General features: G+C 30.1%; 1 protein-coding gene across 1 annotated transcript in view; it reads left to right on the top strand.

Moving 5' to 3' along the window:
• The first annotated feature begins 9,922 nt into the window (after positions 1–9,922).
• The window catches only part of LOC129980557 (neurogenic locus Notch protein-like), a 60,001-nt gene continuing 46,967 nt past the window's right edge, over positions 9,923–22,956 (top strand). The window contains exons 1-2 of the mRNA XM_056090908.1: positions 9,923–10,228; positions 21,609–21,687. Of these exons, the coding sequence (XP_055946883.1) occupies positions 10,147–10,228; positions 21,609–21,687 (161 nt within the window). The 5' untranslated portion in view covers positions 9,923–10,146. The remainder of the gene's footprint in view (positions 10,229–21,608; positions 21,688–22,956) is intronic.

Genomic DNA, 22,956 nt, shown 5'->3' with positions numbered 1-22,956 from the left:
TTGCTATATTTTTCTCCACTAATTGGAAGTATAAAAAAAGAATTTGGTTCGTTACATAATTCGATCATGTTATTTTTTAATGATTTTCTACATATCATTCCATTTTCATAAGTGTGAAAAAAAACCCTTTTTTTTCCCTTGGAATGAAATCTATGTTCTGCTTTTTAATTTTTGAATCTGATATATTTTATATTCAACCATTTACGAGGATGAAATTTAGTGTAAGACCTTAAAAATAAAATAGTTGATTTTTTTAAATTAAATTTTAGACAAAATGAGCATTTGTTTAGTCATTGGCGTCTAGTCATAATATATAGTTTCATAGTTAACATAGTTAAAAAAAATAATGCTATTTATTGTTGTGGTTTCTGTGCTTATAAATGCTCGACGATAATAAATATTATCTTGTATGTTCTATTTGTCGCCCCTATATTTTAAAAATAATATTAAGACGGATGAATCAGTACTAAAACAGTTTCATTCCCAAAATTCCGGACTAGAAGTTCCAATTCCCTTTACATTTTTGAACCAAATTAAGCAAACTGTTTCTTTATCAGAATACAGCTATGTTTCCCACGCTTCCAAAGTACTGATTGAGGGTGGAAATGGAGATTATTATATTCTGAAGAATTGTTGTCCATAATTACTATCTTATCAGTGTAAGGAACAGTGATTCCCTACCGTCTTTCTGAATCACTGACATTTTTTTTTTTTTTAAATTAAGCTGCAATAAGCTTGCCTTCTGAATTAGACTAATAAACTTCCTTGAAAAATACCTTCATGTGTTTGAAGGATTCATTAGGGCGATAACATAGTGCCCTGAAGATGACACCTGCACTTTTCTCACCTATTTAGTGGTTTTGTAAATTAAGACACCCAATGATGCGGTCAGTTTAATGTCGGTTTTATGCTTTTTTTTTTTTGTCGTGTGGCTCATATGAACACTTGCTGATTACCCTAATTATTCCATTTATTTTTATCATTCTGTTAAAAAGCGTGAGAATTTTTTTTTCTCACGAAATGCAAAATAAGTAATGATCTATTTTAAGGTGAACGCGGCATATTATGGGCTAAAAAGATTTTTTTCATGAATGAAGTTCTGGTACTATCACATAACAAAACATCCATTCCGATTTTTCTTATATATATATATATATATATATAAGAAGAAAAAAAAAATATATATATATATAAGAAATATATATATATATATATATATATATATATATATATATATATATATATATATATATATATATATATATATATATATATATATATATATATATATATATATATATATATATATATATATATATATATATATGTGTGTGTGTGTGTGTGTGTGTGTGTGTGTGTGTGTGTGTGTGTGTGTGTGTATGTATGTAATGATATTTTAAACTCTTAATTTCAACTTAATTAATTTCCAAGATTTTATTTTAATTTAGCCCATAGTAACTTCATTCTAAAATATTCTCTTATTTCGTGATCCAATTCCACTTCCTCTACTTAATTAATTCAAGAGAAGCTTTATAAAACTGCTTAGTCAGCTAAATGCCGATACTTTCACACGCTCGTCGTGAAGGGGTAAAAATGTCCAGTAAGCACATTCTTTCTTAAAAGATCCCTGTGTTTCCCTTACATGTAATTGACATGCGTCAGAAATCCCTATCAGAATCTTATTAATATATTAGCACAATGAAGAAATATTTTCCCTATCAAAATCTAAGGTTATATAAGGCGAGGGATAATTTATTTCGGCCCTTTTCCCCCACTTCGGCTTTTGTACTGCGCTGCGGCGGACGTCTTGTCCGCGTCTCTGCTTGTAAATAATTATGCTTTCCCGATGGATATTAAAAAGAATTTAAAAATGTAAAAAGTCTCTTCACTGTCTTCAAACTGCATTCTGCTTCACAACAAATAATGTTACATATTAAAGAGCCGACAGAATGCGAATTTGTTACACACATAGTATACACACACACGCACACACACACAATCATTAAGTACAGACAAAATACACAAAAAAATGCAAAGATATATATATATATATATATATATATATTTTGAGGAAAAAGAGGAATGATTATATGAAAATCGATGCTACGATTCTTTTTGTATATCAGAAAATCCTTTATTGGACGTTTATGAAGAATAATTCAAATGTAGAGAAATTAAATTAAAAGAATTCGCATAATATAATTTTTAAGACAGCGACATTATATATCACAATATAGTATATAGACATATCATATCACAAGATACTCGCTAAACTGCAATAGGAACTTACCTGTTCGTCTTGCGATTCAATTAGCATAACTCGAGAACGCCTACTCGCAACATATTAAGTGTGGCAAAGTTAAATATTGCTTGTATAAAATAAAAGATTGTAACAAAACTACATTCGAAACGTGTATTTTATGTAAGTATCGTTTTGAAATTAAAAGAAACACAACCGTACTTTATTTTTAACAGTTTTATATTGACATGGAAACTTGTACTTTAATATACTTTTCAACATAATTTGAGGTGTGAATGTGCCCCGCTGTAAAAAGGGGTTGTGCAAGCGAATGTGTGAGTTTCATCTTCATATGAGCTAGAAGTCAGACTTCTGCCCTCGGGTGCTCAGGGGTCTTTACCCTCAGAAGCTATTGCACCCCCTTTCCGTGGTAACGCGGACACGACATCATCATCATCAACAACCACTATATTGAGTCATTTGTCATATCAGAAAAACAACTTTTGAATTTCATCCTCTTAGAAATCTATTGCCTGTTTTGTCCGCTGGATTTTCGTATAATACTTCTCTTAATAATAGAATAAGAAATGATTTTTGGCTAATGGATGAGAGACAGCCTACTTATAGTTGTTTTTTTCCCCCTTTTTATTTTCATGTATACGTAGTATAGAAAGAGTATAGTAATTGTCAAAAAAATAGAACTCGAGATTTTGACGAATCTCCACGTTTTAGACCTCCCTGAGTTCGAAAAACACATTTTTAGAAAATGTCTGTCTGTCTGTGACAAAGATAACTCGTAAACGTTTCCAACTGGACAGATTTGAACACCAATTTTGTAGCTTTCTATCAAATTTTGCACAAAATCCGTTCAAATGAAGTCTGTCTGCTCGGCTAAACAAAAAGATCTAGATATATAAGATTTGGTACACAGATTTAACATCTATAGCGTAGACACCTGTCAAATTTTGTGCCATATCCAAGAAGGCATTGACCGTCTGTCGGTCTGTATTTTCAGAAGTATATAAACACGATAATTCAAAAACGAAATGATTTAAATATATGAAATTTGGTATGGGATTTTGTGACTACAAGTGCAGTTTTATGTCAATTTTTGTTCTAACTGGTTGAGAAAAACATATCTAAAACAAAAGTTCGATTTTTGGATACTATTAACGCATGCCACGGATTAATCGCCAAAAAACTCGCCAAGGATGACACAATAGATTCAATAAAAATGCCAAATTCACTCCAAAAAGTAATATCTTGTAACTATTGTACGTCAATGCCATGCAGGACTTTTCTGGCATGACAAATTTATTAGAGGTATGCGAGAAAGTTTTAGAAAGACAATTTTGCTGGCCTTAGTTATGCTATATAACAATTGATTTTGTTTTGGGAATATTATGAAATAAAAATTGATCATTTCATTTTATTCACCGTTAAGAAGCAGCCCCCCCCTTTTCTGGAATATGGGATTTTTACCCCCCCCCCGAAAAAACCCTGATAACCAAAGATGAGATGATTAGTATTTAATGAAAACATTTAATACCAGACAGTTACCATCACTTTTTTATTCACAGTAAATGCATGAAAGCGCATTTAAGTAGATGCTTTCTTTCGTGATTGATTTAGTTTGATCGCATTTAAATAAAACATTTCACTAATTTGAAAACATTTCACTAATGATTGATAAAAATAAAATCACGTTTAAATGTGCACCTGTTGATTCAATTTCGAAAGAGTGAAAGCACACATGAACTTCTTGCCACTTATCGCTACCCCAGTATTTTGTCATTAACGATAAGACCAAAGGGAATATAGATCGTTATCACCTGTTTATCAATCACCATAGGCAAAAATGCTTAAACAAAACTTGTCAGATAATCGGAATTCCGTTAAAATCGATATTTTCTTTTCTACATTCTTTAGATATTTTTTACGTTTTTCCCATGGGAAAAAAAAAAAAAAAATCGGCACAATTTAAAGATAACGAGTTAAGTGCTCATGGCTTCCCTCCCCCTTAAAAATGCATAGATCGCCTGGTGAGAGCAATTACTCAGAGTAATTTGACGATTCAGATTACCGTTATTTGCCCGTAGATCACTTTCTTCTGCAGAAATGCCTTTAAAGTTTATCACTTATCAATTGACGCCTGTCTAAAACGGCTGAATTTTAAACTTTCGTTTTCTACTCTTAACCTTTATTTAAAAAGCAGAGATCAAAATATACATAGAATCAACTTTTTCAAAAATTTGATCTGTTAATACTAATATACCGAGCTATTATTCTATTAGGATTTACATAGAGATTATGTAGATTAAAATTTTTACACTGCGCTTTGGACCATTATTTAATCTTACGTTTGTGCAAAAAAATTGAATTCGGGGGAAGGGGTTCTTTTCTAATTTTGAAACACTTTTATTTAATCAGATTGATCTTGATTGTGAAGACGGAATTTTGAAACTTATTTTTAGTTTCTTAATGAGCTAAAGTTTTGACATTTTGTGTATTTGTGCATTTTTTATGACACTATATTATTTTATACTTTCAAAATTTAATCACTAATTAATCGATTAATTTTTGATTCTAAAAACGTTTAATATTTCATTTCATTTATAATAATGAATTGCAAATTAAAAGTTCAAAGGTAAAAAATCAGTAAATTAAGAATGATTCATCCTATATTACTCACAAAAAAGTGTATTTTAAAGAAGTGTTTGAAATTGGTTTTATTAATAGTTTTATTTTTCTGATTTTCAATATCAATTGCTTTATTCTAGATAATTAAAATAATTGATAATAACATATTTCATTTAAATATGTGAAAGAAAAACATTTTTTTTTTATTTTATTATTATTATTATTATTATTATTTTTTTTTTTTTTTTGAAATTTCACGCCATTTCGTTTACGTCGGTCCTAGTGAAAAGTGTAGAATGTAATTAATCTAGAAAGTTATTAAATTAATCCTAAGTAGCTTATAGTTTCAAAGATACGAATAAAAATAACTAAACAATTCAAGAGTTTTTTTTTTTTTTTTTTAATTTTATGAGTATTTTTGCGTTTTTGTTCAAATTAGAGATTTCAAGAATTCGCGAACAAGACAAAAGGGAAAAAAATTTGCCTTTGATTTTTGATTGAATAGAATTTGCAGAATCCAATACAACTATTGGGACAACATTTTCTACATGTTTTGCAGAAACATTCCGCTATTTGATTTAGAAATAAAATTTCAATTTCTTCCTAAAATACAAAGGGGCTGGAAAAAATGTAAATACAATATTTAAAATAAAGAGGATTAAAATAAAGGGTACTTAAAATAAAAGTAGATTTTCTAACTTTCCAATGTTATTTAGTGATCCAGAACGCTAGATAGTAATAAGAATGTATTCCAGTCGTTAATTTTTGGATGACAGTACTACTCAATCATTGAAACAACAATAAGAAATGGAAATGGAGGAATGTGAGGGGAGTGTGTTCTTCCCTCATATTCCTCAAATATTTCCGCTTAAAATACAAACAAAAGCAAAAAATCTTCCGCTCAACCGATTAATTCCAACATTTTATACAAATCTTCAAATTCTATGTAAATACCATACAATAAGTTTTCATCTATATAGTTATTTGAATTTTCAAGTTCTTGTGTTTACATCGAAATTCTGGGCTAAGCAGAATGTAAACTTGGATAAGCAGATTTGGTTCAAAATCTAATATAAGTTGTTTTCTAAGTATCAAATTTTAATTATTTATCTCTTGGTGTTTGGAATTATCGAACCTAAATACATATACATATATGCATTCAAAATTTGAAAAGCCTGCTTTACTTTTTTAATGGATGGGGGAGGGGTTAGAGAAGTCAAAATTATAGAAATTCATCTAATATGGCGAACGCTATATATTTAGATGATCGCTATAGTTTTGCATAAAAGTGAAAATAAAAATAATTAATGTATTGAAAAAAAGTATGAAAAATTATGTTAAAACTTGTAAAGTTATTTGTTTTCTCATTTATTTTTTATTTTCTTTCCTTTTTTAAACAATTAAAATTATCGATATTTTATTGCGATATAGTATTTTCTGATGAAAGTTCGTGTAACAATTTCTTAAAATCAATAACATTAAAATTGGATTTGAAAAAACATATCGTTGATATAACTTGCTAGGTTTCTGGTAAGTAGGTTTCTGGTAATGATATTTGTAACTAACAGTAAATTTTGAATGAATAAATTATGCTTATTTCATTCAATATTTTTAGGAAAAATATTTATTTATTGATGCTGACCGATAATTACTGAGTTACTTATTAATTTTATTAAAAAATAAATCCCTCACTTTAAAGGACATCGAACTTTTTACTCATTCGTTTTCAGTAAAGAAAAGGAAGAAAGGTGGGGGGCTTTAAATATAATTTAGATCAATTTCCCTGCAACAACTCGTGGCAGTTAATATTAGAAGTAAATTTAAATGAATAAAATAAATGAATGGATATGAAATAAATAAGTATTACTGGGTTAACCCAGCTGTTTGATAAATTTTATCGTCATATTAAATCTGTTTCGAAAAATTTCCCTTTCTTCAATTAGCCTTAAATTTGTTCAATGCGCAGAAAATGAATCACAATTTCTTTGCACTGAAAATAAATAATTCCATGCTGCATAACGTACCTATGATTCATATCTCACAGAATTATTTTGGGATAATGAAAGTATTGGCCTTATAATATATTTAAATAACGTTGCTGGTGTACTAGAATTGCAGCAAAATGACTACAAAATAATAGTGAATCGAATTATTTATATTTAATTTACATCAATTTGCCAAATCATAAAAATTAATAACTAATAGACATTAAAAATTTTAAATAAGATTTGAAGATCTAGTTAGAAACTCTTAACATAATAATGTTTTAAATTTTGATACCATTATTTTGATTTTTAAAATTTACTCTTAATTACAGCAGTTAGAGCATGCATACAAACAATATACTAAATTTCACCATAACGTGCAAATGCATTAATGCAGAAATTAAAACAATGGAAAACATTGTTATAAAATATGTTTAGAATATTTAACAAATTAAACTTTATTAAATGAATTAAAGCTTTTAATCAGAATTCAGTATATATGCAAACATATTTTAAGAGTGCTTGGCCGAAAAGATGGAACTTTTGGAATTTTAACTTCGATTTGTTTCATCCTGGAAGCATAATTTGTACATATTAATTGCGGTAAGAGATACGTCTGTCTACATCGCGACATAAGTGAAGAAGAGACAGAAATTTTTCCCTTCAGTGATTTTACAATGAGATTTTGACAAAGATTTCTTTTACAAATGTCGACTTAAGAAAAGAAATCTTAGTTATTTTTAAAAGAATGTTGTAAGGACTTTTATCCTTTCACTTAAAGCATGAGAACTTGCTGAAGTCAACAGTTTTATAGAGCGTGTGTAGAATTAATTAAATAAAAATGGACCGGGAAATAAGAGATCATTTTAGAATGAAATTAACATGGGCTAATTTAAGATAAAAATTTGGAAATTAATTAAAATTCAGTTTAGATTTAAAAATATTATTACATATATATCTATAACCAGCTGCACAGCTAAAATAAGAACGCAGAATTCGTAGTCATATTATATTATAAGTAGCTTTTGAAAAAATTCTGATAGAAATATAATACTTAGAGCTTGATTTAAATGATCGCATCTATAATAATAATAATAATAAAACCTTCATTCCTGCGATCATTCAAAAATAGTGGGGTAATTTCAATATAGGTTTGCATAGTATAATTCTTAGGAAAAAAACAAATTTTCCACCTATAAATATAGTATATGCATATGGAGAAAAAGCTAATCAAACGCTTGGAAATTCAAATTCGAAGGGGGAAAAAAGCAGGTAAATTGGATTGCTTGAATTTTACAAATATTTTCCAGTCAAAGCAACTTGCTATTTTAGATTTGAAATTATTTTTAAGTACGAAATCCTTTCTGTTGTCCAGAATAATCGGGTTTAAGAATGTCTCAGATTAAAATTCAGAAAATTCATTCGTCATGCTTTTTGCTCTGCCTTCAAAACCGCAGAATTTCGCAGCTGTAACACCACCCTCCCTCCCCCTTCTAAACACCGAATTCCGGGAACTAAAGATAATCTTTTGTTCTTTCCGCACGCTTCAAAATTGGAGCCTTGTACACCTTTTGTGATTGGTCGAAAAGCATTCTACTAGTTTTTCCCATTTTCGCCAAAACAAACTCCAATTTAGACTTTATGCGAACTCACATTCATCCTGACGATTAACGCACCATTTTTAATTAATCGTTGAGATTGGTTTTGGCTATATCAAAGCTTGTGAAAAGTCATTTCTACCGTATTATTTGCCGCTTCGAAAGGGGCGGAGTTTAAACTTTCATCTCGGATGGTGATAGGTGGGTAGATATAACAGTTCTGTTATCGCTCTTTTGGCGATGTTTTTCTCTGGGAAAAGTATGGAGTTCGCGATTAGTTTCTGAAGCGGACTTTACCAATGAAATATTGGTTGATAGCTTTACACTATAATTATCAAAATATTGAAGTGCTATTTAAAAGGAATTTGAATTTATTTTTTACTGTCTTCGTTTTATAATTGAATATGAAATTTTTCAAGGGGAGCTACATTTACAATTTAATTTATAAAAAATTAATAAATAACAATTTTGTTTCTCAAATTCGATTATGGATACACTTAAAAAGCTCTGGTACTAACAGAATTAAAAAAAAAATGAAATTTTGTATGCCATTTAACAATGCTGTATATAGATATACCAAAAATAATAATGCTATATTTAGATATTCTTCATGGCAAAAAAATAATTTGATATATACAGATATAACATTTAGATCCTTAAAGAAAGGCGGAAAATAATATTGATTGGCAAAAGTTAATATTGATTAACAAAATAGCAAAAAATATATTGCGATGCGCGAACGCACTGAACGAATTTATAGTTTGCATCAAAACGTAATTTAAAATTATAAAATTGTGATGATAGAACTGCAAAATACATAAATAATTTGTACAATTTTTTTGAAAATATTTCCAAATAATAGGCAGAGTTATAAATGACTAAATACTCTTTTTATACGAAATATAAATGAAAAAGAATAAAAGAATAAGAATAATAAAAATAGCCGAAATATAAATGAAAAAGAATTAATATATTTTTTCTTACATTCTATACCATTTGTAGATATCACTACTATTATTAAATTCACATATCTGCCATTTTATAATAGCATTTGGCTTAGTAATTGACTTTATTATAAAATAGTAAAAAAGTAAAAGCGCTATTATTTTTGCCAGGCCTGATTATTTTGTTGAATGTACATTGTAGAAAGAAATTTATTAAAATACTAACAAAATTTGAAATAAAATAATATGAAATTGGGAAACAGCCATTTCAAATCGAAGACAAATTCTAAAATTTATGTATTGAAAAAAGGAGAAAATTTGAAACATCATGTATTTTATCATGTTTTCATTTAGAAACATATATTTCCAAAAAATATGTTTGAAGGTCCGCATTTATTCCGCCAAGTATTCATTATTCAAAGCATTTGGCGCCAAAATCCCCGTTGTCAAACTTGAAGCGGTAACCCTAGTGAGAGGGACGCCGAACACTGCGACCAACAGGTCAATCAACGCCATAAGCGGCAGAGGATCGAAGAGGGACTGATGTGTGTGTGATCGAATCCTGAAAAAACGTAACTTTTGTTAATGATTTTGTCAACTAATTTGCAAGTGTGGTGCGGCAACACTGGATTACTTTGATTATTTCTCTGGATAACGGATATCTCAAGATTTTGATCTTCTCATGTGCTTTACGCGGAGAACTTAAATCCAACCGGTGTTCGTGCACTATTTTTGGCACGATGGAGCATCGCAACCTTGTGTTTAGTGCTATTTTTTGGGGCTTACTTTTGACAGTTATATTTCATCCTGCTCCAACGGAAGGTAAAATAATTTTGTTTATGAACATTGATACTTTTTCTTTTGATATTAGAAATGATCGCATGAAAGTTTTTTTTATGTTTTATAATGTTTTCATTCAAAGAAACGGCATCTAATCATCTTGATTGTTTTGTTGGAAACGATAATTACCTTTCCCTTATTACCACTTATGATCGGTATTAATGTTGTCAATGCATAATAACTGTCAAATTGATTTGAATCTGTAAAATAACATGACAATTTCTGCATTTAATATTAGACTTCGGCATTTGAAATAAACAATGGAAATGGTATAATTGTTTTTCAAAATAACAGGTTTGGCATCTGATATTAATCTATTGCATTACTAAAAACAAAATCTTAGAAACTATCTTATAAATGTCAAATTCTATGCAGTTAAATTCTGTTAAACATACTCAAATTTAATCGAGTAATATATATCGTCATTGTACATTTTTAAACTTGAATAAGACCCCCTATGAAATATTACCTTAACTAGGGGTTGTCGCATGTATCATTTTTGGGGCTGTTATTATTAGTAAGCAAAAATAATGTTAAAGCTTTCTAAGTTTGAGATTATTGTTAAAATTTTGCATCTTAATTATTTAGCTACCATTGTATATTTGGGTTCTTAAAAATCTTTTTCATGAATGGGATCGCTGATTTTATTCTTTTCAAATTTACCTGTTATTGACTATTCAATAGTCCTTGAATAATTATAATTAACTGATGTTGGTTAATTTTTTAGTTTATTATTATCTGCTACAAGGTTGCCACTAATCGTTTCATATATATATATATAGGCGTCCATTTTAAATCATTCTCATTTTGAGCAACATTTTCTTTTATTGATAAACAACATTCATATTCACTCTGGGTTTTTAATTTTCTATCGAAACCATCCTTATCTGCTACCCGCGAAACTTTAATTGCTTTTAACTTAACTAGAGATCCAGGGGTAATTAAGATGGTATTAATTGGTGCGTCGAAATGGTCGCCGCAGCAAGTTAATTGTTGGCCGGATGGGCTTTCATTGAGTTCACAAGTTGAGATGCATCCCTGCCCGATTGATGCCGAGGTCGATTTAATTCGTTTCAATTAATACTGTCACGTGATAATCCAACGCTATGAGACTATATTTACTGAAGGAAACGATGTAGTGGACTATAGGTCGTCTGTTTTAGATGTCGCATGCACTGGAGGCATCAAGTTGCTTTCAAGTTCAAATATCCTTAGTAGAATTAATCACGAATTTTCAAATACTTTATGTGAGAATATCCATTGCGTTATTTGTAACTGATTACTTTTAAGATGATATTTTATTTTCTGATTAATATAATTAGTTTAAGTAATTAATTGTGTTAAATTTGAAGAAAAAAATATTATCTATATATTTACATCCCTTGAGAGAGCAAGTCTTTTAACAATCATTTGTTTCCAGATTCTGTCCATACAAAGAAAGTTGGTGTAATTAACTTAATTACTTTCCGCCTTTTATTAAAAGCAACTTTTCAAACATCAACTAAGGTATCCAAAATGAATATTTGCTATTTTTCTCGTCATAAACAAGGATTACAGATTATCTTAACAGTTATGTACTTAACTTTGATTGGAATAATAAACTTTGATTGGATTTTGACTCGTATAAAAAGATGCGATTTTGATTGAAGTGTTAAATATCATCCAAAACGTGCATTTGCTGCAATTTAACGTGTCATTAACAATTTATAATTAAGGGAAAGCTGAATTGAAAACCCTCCTAATAATTTCACTCTTATTAAAGCGTATACTTTAATTACGAATTTTTGTATTCACTCTAAGCATTGAAAATTTTTAAATACTTTTTTCCCTCGGTTCCAATTGTCATTTATTACAGTGACTAATTATGATTTTATATTTTTAAAAATGAATTACTGCAATTCTTTTTAATGTAATTTTTCTCCGAATGTTAATATACAAAGACTGAAATATTTCGCCAAAAAACGGTTCAATGATTCCCATTCTTTGTAAACCCAACCAACCACCCCTAAGAAACAAACTTCAGTCCTATTCCCCGAATCACTTTCTTCAAAAGGGAAGGGGCTTGAAATATATCATCCGAAATCACGGACCCATTACGAATCTCCCCCCCCCTTTATACCCTACCTGTAGCCTCCGGGCTCCAAACTTTGTGGAAGAATTGAATTAAGAACTAAAAAGCGTGAGGAGGACTTGCGGAGGGGAGGGTGAAAACCAAGGCGCGCTCACGGAGCCCGAACTGAACGTTTCCCACGATTCTTTCTCCCAGTCATGCAATGTCGTCTGCTTTTTGCTCTGCTCCGCTGCACCCCCCCCCTTCTCCATTTTGTAGATTTGAGGCCCCCTCCCGATTTCCGCTTGGGTCCCCTTAGAGTGACATAGTTCCTTAAAAATAGTTACTGGTGTGGTCATTGTTAGCCACAAAAAAGGATACGCTGATACAAATCGTCAGTCTGTGAGCCGCTTGCATAAACGACCAGCTTTTGAACCTTTGTCAAAGTCAGCTTTTCCTTGCATTAATTAATATTTGAAAAAGAGGCCACCGAGTGTAAGGAATTCCTTTAACTTAACCATAATTGTAGTCGGATGCTACTAGATTAATATGGGAAGTTATTTATGATTGATTTGAGGCGGTTATAGTTTCGTTAGATTATCATTTCTCGGTTCATTGTTTATTAAATAGTTAGTGCCTGTTAAATTATTTACTTTATCTGGATTAAGTCACAGATAGTTCCAGTACGTCAAAAAAATTGGATGGTGAAATTTCATTGAGTCATGTTGTAAAATTGGTTATTCCAGTCAGAAGTTCAAACTAATTTGTTTGAAAAAGTAGCAAAGTAGTATTCAGTTATCAAAACATGAGTCATGTTTATAGTTAAATAGTATAGATATTATCATAATATAGTTTATGGTGATTTATAATCTCGTCACTTCTAAATGAAATGCCATAGAATATATTTATAAATATTAGATCGGAAATCCATTAGCATTGTTTGTATTGTTAATAATATAGTTTGGTAACTCTTTTGATAGGAACTCTTGCAAAATAGTATTTTATTATGGGAAGATATCTAAAAATTGTTAAGAAAAAAAGTCATGGATAGCCAATTGTATATTTATCATAATGCGTCAGTGATCCTTTAAACGGAATCTTGGGATTAGTTGCAACACAAAATACACAGATTTTTATAGGAGTCTTTAAGCATTTAGATTTAATGTAAATATCTATGCTGTTACTTTTATAAAATTAAGATATAGCAATTCATTGGACTGATATTTTAAGAATGTCATATTGATCAACAAGAATTCGAATGAGATTTCAAAGCTTATCTCTCAGATTATTTCATAGTATTCCAAAACTTGTCTGTAAGATAGATGAATTGCATTCAAGTCCACAATTAGAACTTGTAGCCAAATTAAAGTGTGTTTTTTAAAATCTTAGTCGGATCAATTGAAAAATTGGTTGATTTAGTATCTGAGCAAAAAAAATAATAAATTTTATATCCTACCAAGAAATTCTAAATGCATTTCTTATTTCAGATCTGCTACTATGTGTTTGTTTTTTTACTGATATAATTAAGATTATATAATCAGAAACCATTATTAATGTTTTATTTTGAGAACAGTGATCAAAAATCAAAATTTAATATTATTTATTTTAGAAGAAATGACACATTTTGGCATTTCCCGTTATTTAAACTTGAAAATTTGTATGAAAACCGTGTTCTGGGATTCTTAATAGGTTTCATTATGGATTATTATAAATTTTAATGAAATTAAATCAGAACCTTTAAAACCATATTAATACTTTACAATGGTGTTTTGCAACATTTCAAACTATTGTTTTGTATAAATCCTGTGGGATAATTATTTAACAAAAATGTCGGATTTTCACTTCTGAAAATAATTTTTGAGCATTCAGGTAAACGCTTTTTGGTATTATATCAGTTGAATCTGCCACTGCCCTGACCCTTATCACTTTAATGTCACTTAGGAAAAAAGGATATAGTTATTGTCCATGGTTCGGAATTACGAGGTTATGTCCTGTCATAGTTGCTAAAAGTGGTTCATTACCCCCCCCCCTCCCCGAATTATTAACTTCAAACCAATTATGAAATCAAAATACATTTATTCCTTTCAAATCTGCGTTTTTTTCTTGATTTCAGTTGAACCTTGGTGTGGTATGAAAGATTTGGCCTTCCGTTTACATGACTTAGTCACAGAAGCTTCTGCAAATTAATCTCTTTTCCGTTGAAGTGGAGGAACTCATAGGCATTCCACTGGATAACATTCATTTCTGAGAAAAGTTAAATCTCGCTTAGCTGATGCAAATTGACTTTGTTCTGCAGCTTTGTAATCTGCTTATAGAATTTTACTATATTAAAACCTCATGCTGTTTACATCCTGTCCTTTTAATTGGCCGTGTCCAAGACTGCGGGAGATTCAAGGATCTTATTACTGTTCTTTCCCATGGACTACAACACACATGCCACCAATGGATAATTATGCCATGTGAAGGGGGGGGGGAATAGAGAAAGAAGTTTCTTCCGTACTGGCCTTCTGAATATATTTGCATCAAATTCTAATAATTCTAGTCGAATTCGGATCTTTCTTTTCTGTTATTTGCTTGTAAATTTATTTATTTATTATTAAGGTTCATTGTCCTTTTTTTTAACGATATTTGAGGTTTTCATTTTATTCTAATATGTGGTTTATTATTTCCATTTGTACCATCTATTCTACGAATAGTGCCTTGTTCATATATCAATGTCATTTGTTTTAATTTCTCAACAAATGTTGTCTGGTTTTTAAATTTATGGATATGGTGATAAGATTATGGATATTCTGTTGGTAATTCACATAACAGCAGAAAAGAATTGATTTTTTTATTAAAATGATTCAGACTTTGTTAGTCATACATTTTGTAATGCTACTTGCGTTTATATAATCAGATTGGAATAATTAAACCGGTTATATATATCATTGCCATTAATTGTGGAACAAATACTCCTAAATATTCAACATTAAGCATTACTCACATAATTTATTAATTTATTTTGACCGAGTATGTAAAGAAAAAAAATTACATGTATTTATTGATTTCATCCAGAATTTCAAGATGTATGCTGATACATTTAAAATAATGAAATTAATTAGCTGCACATTTATTTGAATGATCCAGTGTAATTCTAGATAAATAAAACTAATAATAATACATCTAAGCTTGTTAAAACACGGCTCATTCCTTTCATGTTATATTGAAATCGTGCTTTAAGAGGACTGTTTGAATCAAAATTGTTAACTGATTTATATTGTTGTCATTTTTACATTGTGCCCATGGGTATAGTGTATGGGGAAAATGTTCCGACTATTTTTAATATAATATTGTGCATCAACATCTGAATGAATATCTAAATACCTATCCGAAGCACGTGAAAATTGTTGATTTACTAGTGATCCACAGCTCTATCTTGTCATAAAATCTGTGGGGAAGGAAAAATTAAATATTTTCAATTGCATATAATCAAAAATATTTTGAAAAAGTCGAAATTGTTTTTCTTTTAAGTACAGTTGAAAAAAAAATCCTTTAAGTAAAAAGCTTTTGTGTTAGTGTTCAAAGGACTTGTCTTTTAAGGTGATGCACTCTCACGTATTGATATTAATATAACTGCTATCGTGCTATTGAGAATCTGCATACCTCTAAACTTGTGTTGTCCACTTTACCTGGCGCATCTTTTCCTTGACTTTATTGTTTAAGAAAGAGTCCGCTGTAACGATCGACCTTTACATTTTCAACACCATGCTATGTTGTAAAAATGCCATATTTTTGTATGCCTGATCAACTCTCAGAATTCTGTAAGCGGTCCTTTGATACACCTTGTACCTGGTCAATGTCAGATTAGACATAAGCCCTATGAGATATGGTGACATTTCTAAGTCCATCTCCATTTAATATTTATGATACTTACTCGCTTTTTTTTTTTTTGATCCCCTCAAGAAAGTGGGGCCGTAAACAATGTAGCATGTGTAGCTTATACTTAAGTCTGGTAATAAACATAGTGTTCAAATTAAATTTACGAGTTTTATTTGATCCTTGTCATACGTAAAATGGTAAATGGTATTCTTAACAAAGTACTTTTTCTCCCCTTGTCTTAACTGATTTTTTTAAAAAAATGTTGAACTTAGCAAATTAATATTTTGCCTTCAAGCTCCTCTTTAATTTGTGACCAAAACAATTTAATCCCCTCCCCTCTTCGTCATTCGTGAAAGGAAACGGCATGTAAAGTGTTCAGATTCAGTGGAATATAAATTCGTAATAACTCAGCAACCTTATCACAACATAATTTTAACATGGTTGATCTACCTGAACTGATATTGCCGATGGTGCGATTTCACGAATCTCCCTGTTGTTGCATCAGCTCCTCTCTTCCATAACACCTCAGCAACCAACAGATAAGAAACACCACTTAGGAACTTCATACGAAGATAGAGGGGTGGCAAACAGGAAGGTGAGTATAAAATTACCTCCCACTGAAAGTGCCTGGGATTCTGCGGACTTCTTGTAATATTTTTTTTTAGTTTACTTCACCTTCCTTTTACTCAAGAAAGAAATGTTAAATAAAAAATAAAGAAGAAATCAAGAGAACGGGTGGGAAAATGCCTCTCTTGGAACATCTTGGATCCTTGTGCATCTTCTTTTTTCTTTTCTTTCTTTTTTTCTTTCCTTCCAAGGAGGAAAGGGGGTTCCTCACTCGACTGGACGGTCCTTACAAGAAGATTATTTAACGTCCTGCTACTGATTTGTTTATATTTTTAACTGTCACATGTTTTTTTCTTCTTTTTTTTTTTTACTTGAGTGCGAAGATGGGATGGCAGTAGATGACTTGAGAGGATGAGATTTTGGAGTGACTACAGCTGTTATGTTTTTATCATCGTGGAGGAGGCGGGTGGAGGGCGACGAGATGAGTAGGGACGTCACGTGGTCGGTGCAAAGCGCAAGTTGGAAATATGGTTCCAATTTGAAACGCGATAGGGATGCATGTGCAAGCTGAGAAAATAAGGCCTTGTCTTTCCCGGCTGTTGGCCGTATGTGTGCAGTCGGTGGGAAAAGTTCTTCAGATCTGATTAACGTAGAAGGTGTTTCTTGGAAAAGTTTTGTAAATGGTGTTATGAAATTGTAAATTGATTGTACTGATTTACAAGGTGTAAATAAATTAGTGCAATGACTGCACAGAAACATGAAATTCAATAATTTCATCACATAACTTTTTTTTGTATTGTTAATAATGTGTTAAGTTGGCAACTTCCTTTTCGGCAATGTGCATCTTATTGATTCAGATGAAATACTTGTGCTGTTTCTGGATGCGTAATTTTTGTATCGAATTACAGCGTTTTGAATGATTAAATTTAAACATATAAGTTTGAAAAGCGATAATTCATGGTTCGTATAACACACAAACACTGTGATTAAGGGGTTAAATTTGAATTATAATGCAGCAGAAATTTTGAAACTAAATTTCATAATCAGTGTTGGCGATTATTTAATTATCAAGAGAAGTTATGACTTAATATGTCTTATGACTCGCTTATTATTATTTAATTCAGTTGATGTTTACAAATTACCGAATAATCCCTTTTCTGAATAAAATTTTCCAGTCAACCCATTCTTAAAATTTAACCATTATTATATTTGATGGATCATTGTCTTCTGACAGCCATATCCATCCTTAAAAAATCATGAAAAATCATTTGCTACAAAAAAATATTAGTAGAATTTGCAGGGATAAACAAAAATGGGGTTTATAAAATAACTGAACGAAAAGTCGGAGAGGGATAATAATTATCTTACAGAAATTAATAGTCAGAAAAAAAAGAATGAATATATGATTAAATTAATGAGCAAATAAGATGAGAAGAATTGTGCGTTTGCAGGAACGGTGCGTTATTTTATGCATATTAAATGATTGTATATAAAGACAGGTTTTCAAAAGAGAGTTTCAGCTTGTGTACAACTTTTCTTATGTTCTTTGTAGGCGGACATCTTTCATTCTATTCGATTTGTCTCAATGCTTTTTTTATTAATCCATTTAGGAAAAGTGTATTTATTTCGTTACAAATCAGTCCATCAGTAAAATAGTAAATAATATTAATTTATTTTTTACGATTATGATTATCCAGTTTGTGTTTTTGCCTAATTTATATTCCCTTAGTTGTTTTGGCTAGACCAGTGTGCTTATATTTAACCCTCTCACTAATATACTGGCACGACCCAACCCACCCAGCTGTGCAAAATTTATACTAATGAGCGGGTTTCTTTTTCAAATGAGGAATTCCAAATATTAAACGAATTCATGCTTAGTGATAATTAACTTTACATCCTGCACACCCTATTTGAAAACCAGCCTATTAATATTGAACTTCCACTGCTGAGTTGGGCCAGAGTAGCGAACGGGTTAATTGAGGATAATAACTGTGAATATTAATGAAACCTGAAAAGTATTTTTGATATAATGATGGATTTCCGATTAAATAGATTAGACAGCTGTTCGGAATCGCTGGACTGAAAGGGGTTGCATACAGGCCAATTAAAAAACTGTTTTCAGCTTAGTTATCACAAATTTATAACAAATAGAAATGTATTGAATTATAAACTTTTAGGACTACAATTTGTGTTTACAATGTAATTACTTGAATGATTACTAGATAAAGTATATACAATTACTTCTTTAAAAATTGCTGAAATAACTATTATTCATTAAATGCTTACATTAATTTTCTCTTGCTAGGTATAGTAAAATAATTTTTATATTTGTTTCAAACTTATTTTAAAATCTTTTATAATAATTAATGCTTATATTTGTTAGAAAGGAGATTATTAATAATTGGGGTTAATGATTCGAGAATTTTATTGCTTCATTTTTAAATAAATTATTTCAAAATAATTAAATAAAAACAAATTTTCAAAGTTATTAAAATTAAACAAATAATTAAAATGAACAATTCTGATTAACTTAAAAATATAAAACTAAATTGATAATTTATTAATAAGGGATCAAAATATCTAAATTCACCATTGTTTTATATTAACTACTAATTAATCATATTTGATAAAATTAAGTTTTGACATAGACTGATAGCTACATAACATATAATTGAAAATGACAAGCTTATCACAATCGGTATTATTTCATTTTCTCTAGTTTAAAAGCAGTGGTTTAATTTTGCAAAGATAACATCTAGATAAGTTTCAATCCTTTTACCTTCATTACTAAAAACAACAATAATAATATGAATTGCATGGATCTAAAAATATGTTCCAGAAATGTAGGTTGACTTCTATATTTTTGTTGTTCAGCGCAATACATCCGCTTTGCTTAGTGAATTGCAATTTAAATTGAAGCACGTTTTGCCACGAATTCGAAATTTATCAATATTCGATCAATTTATCAGTTCGTATAGAATTGAACATTAACCTATTTTCGGAACACTTTAGAAACAAAGGCAAATTCAATTAATATATCACTCGCTTCTAGATCAAAATCAATCAATCAGGTTTTTGAAAAAAAGCGAGAAAACAATGCGTTGGGTTACGCACCAGAAAACGTGTTTTGTTTTCTTCGTCGGATTTGAATTCATACAAAAAAAGATTTTCTAGAGCGGCGTGAATTTCTATGTATCGTTAAAATAGTTAGAATTTCATTTTTTTAATAGTTATATGTGATAAATACGATCACTGTTTATTGTCTTTGAAAAGTGGATTTAACCCCTTAACTGTTTTGCGTTTTAATCTGATCGCTTCCATTCCAGGAATGGTCCATGCTTCTGATTCAATAAAGAATCCAGACAATATTTGAGGTGTTTGTGTCTTATTATAGCTTGTAGATTAGTCTTAGGTTATAAACTTCAGAAGTAATAATTCGATGCCCCTGTAATGCGCAAGCAGATGATAAAACGGAAAAAATAGCATCCAAAATATATCAGATTGGCATCTATCGAATCGTTTGACAAAATAATAAATTTAATTTATAAACTGGTATTAATTTATTCGTAGACATTTTAATTCTATGCAGAAATTCTGTGAATATTATATGGATGACACTACATTCATTCCTATACCGAGCAGAACGCCGTCTCATACCCACGTATCCATAAGCATTCTGGTCACTGAACGGTTTGATGAGCATGTTACAGGAATTTTATTAAATACCAAAATATTTACAGTAGAAAAAACAAAAGTAACTGTTAGCAGAATTTACAAACATATAACAAATGATAATAAAATGAAATCGTTTGCAAAGACTTTATTATTTGGAATAATAATAATATAAATATTAAAAATAATTTGGAATAATAATATGCAGAAAGATATTATGTATAAAAAAAAACACATGAATTCTGCGTTCATTTGTCATCATGACATAGATGAGGATGCAATTATAAAAATCTAATAAAATAATTTGGTTAATATTTAATAATAGAGAAAATTAAATTGTTAAAAGATTCCGAATTTTTGGAAGCAAAAGTTCATTGTGACTTTCCCGGTCGGATCAACTTGTTGCATTTCTTCGGAGCCGATAAAAATAGAAATCTTGCTTGCTTTATGAGACAGAACTTTCTATTTTTATTTTCTCCCTTTCCACCTGTTGGTGAAAAAGGGGAAAAGAGGGAATAGTGACTTGGTTGCTTGAGGATTGATTTAACGTTTTGAGTGGCGTTTTTAAATCTTGCTGTCATTTTAGTTTGTTTCTGTGTTGTTTATTTTTGTTCTGTAACTGTTTATTTTATGCGAATGTGCCTTCCTTTCATTCTTTTTAAAATAAAATAAACAGCTTTTTTTCTCCCAACTTCAACCTGGGATTATCAAATTATTCTAGGAGAAGAGTGATAAGAGAACAGACCAGTATAAAAATCTACAAGCCTGGCCAGGATGGGGCCTGTGATCATTTAACAATTATTTCATCAGTATTCTTCTCGTAATTGAAGTTAATAACATAACTAAGAAATTGTGATAAGAAATTACTATTATTTATGAAGATAACATGACTTCAATCTACTGCATTAAAAAAGAAAATTTTCAGATGCCGGTTTTTATAAAATTAAATTTAATAACGCTTTTGAAATGTGGTCTGTTTACTTAAAAGTAAGAAATGGAACATCTTTTAAATTGTGCCGTATTTTCAAACAAGGACTAAAATTAAAAGTCCCGAGAATGAAAACTAATATGGTCTTTGTTGGTCATTTTATTGCTTATAAGTATGGTATTTGACGAGAATGAAAAAATAATAATGGCGAGATCCAATATTATGATTGATTCGGCACATACATTATTTTGTTTATTTGTTTCTAATTTTACATTCATTTTCAGGTCTTGTGTCATGTTCCCCAAATCCTTGTAAAAATGGAGCTTCTTGCGTTTCTAATCCGAAAGGCGAATCTTACTGCAAGTAAGTTGTATTATTTTTTAATTTTATTATTTATTTTGCATTTCAGAGTAAAATCAACTGTAGCAAAAGTGATTTGGTGTCAATAGTTTAATATTTACACCTATTTGCAATGCATTTCAAATCGTAATGTGATACTTTATCTAGTATTTGTCTAGTTCTTTTAAATTTGGTGGTATCGTCACCCACAAAAATTCCTTGTGCAAGTAAAAATTGATAGATAAAATTCCAATTACTATAAAAATTAATGTAATTTCTCCTTAAGAATTGTTTATCGACTAACTGCACCAAAAAGGAACCCGCAAATGTTCAATCAATTTGATGTTTCATGCAATTTTCAGAACTTTCAAATAACACAAATATTACTAAGCAATGAAATATTAATCTGGTTTGGCTTTAATCTTTTCAAACACATTTTTAATATTCTTTTGATAAGAGGAATCGAATAAAAGTGAGAAAATAAAGACATTAAAAACTAATTCAGGAACATGCGTTCAAAAACCGGGCAATCGAAAAGTTGAGATTCAAACTCAATAAACAAAAAACAAAAAAAAAATTATAGGATTTTTTTTTTTTCTGAAAAAAGACCTCCCTAGAAAAATTTATAATTAGTGAAAACCATCAAAAATATTATTGAAGTTAGCGCTAAACATTCAAAATTATCAGTGCTTAACATACCATAATAACTGAAATCCACATTTTTAATGAAAATGCATCTAAAAAACATTAGATATGTCAGTCCACTTACACTTATGCTTTAAAAACGCAGTTTCACAGAAACAAGACTAAAAGATTCATTTAACAAGCTTTATCGGACGGTCCCTTTAAATTTCTGTTGGAGGAGGGAGGGGTGTGGGAAAAGCATTTTCTGATGCGGGCCTTTTGAAAGCATGCATTTTGGAAAACCATCTGTCGGGTGGCTTCAAACGTTCCGTTGGTGATCACGTGACGCTATCGTCTATTGTTGGAGGCCTAACGGTTTTTCGGTGGGCTGAGCTAGCATAGCACGCTTTTTGAGGCGATTAATGTTCTCTTGGGCATGAACTTAACTATTCCAACTTAAAAATTCTTGTTCCGAAATTGTTTGCAGTCGATTTTAACTCTTTAACTGCGTAATTTTTTTAAAACCACTATTTAGGTGCGATGCTTACAAATAAGTTCAAATATTTTTCAATTTAAGTGAACTTATACTATATGTCACACGATAATAATATAATAAAAATCTGTAATCGTAAAATTAAACACTCTTAAACTCCAAAAAACGCGGAATGT

The sequence above is a fragment of the Argiope bruennichi genome, chromosome 8 (assembly GCF_947563725.1).
Source record: "Argiope bruennichi chromosome 8, qqArgBrue1.1, whole genome shotgun sequence".
Lineage (NCBI taxonomy): Eukaryota > Metazoa > Arthropoda > Arachnida > Araneae > Araneidae > Argiope > Argiope bruennichi.
The sequence above is the reverse complement of the archived record's forward strand: the minus strand, read 5'-3'. Positions and strand labels throughout refer to the sequence as shown.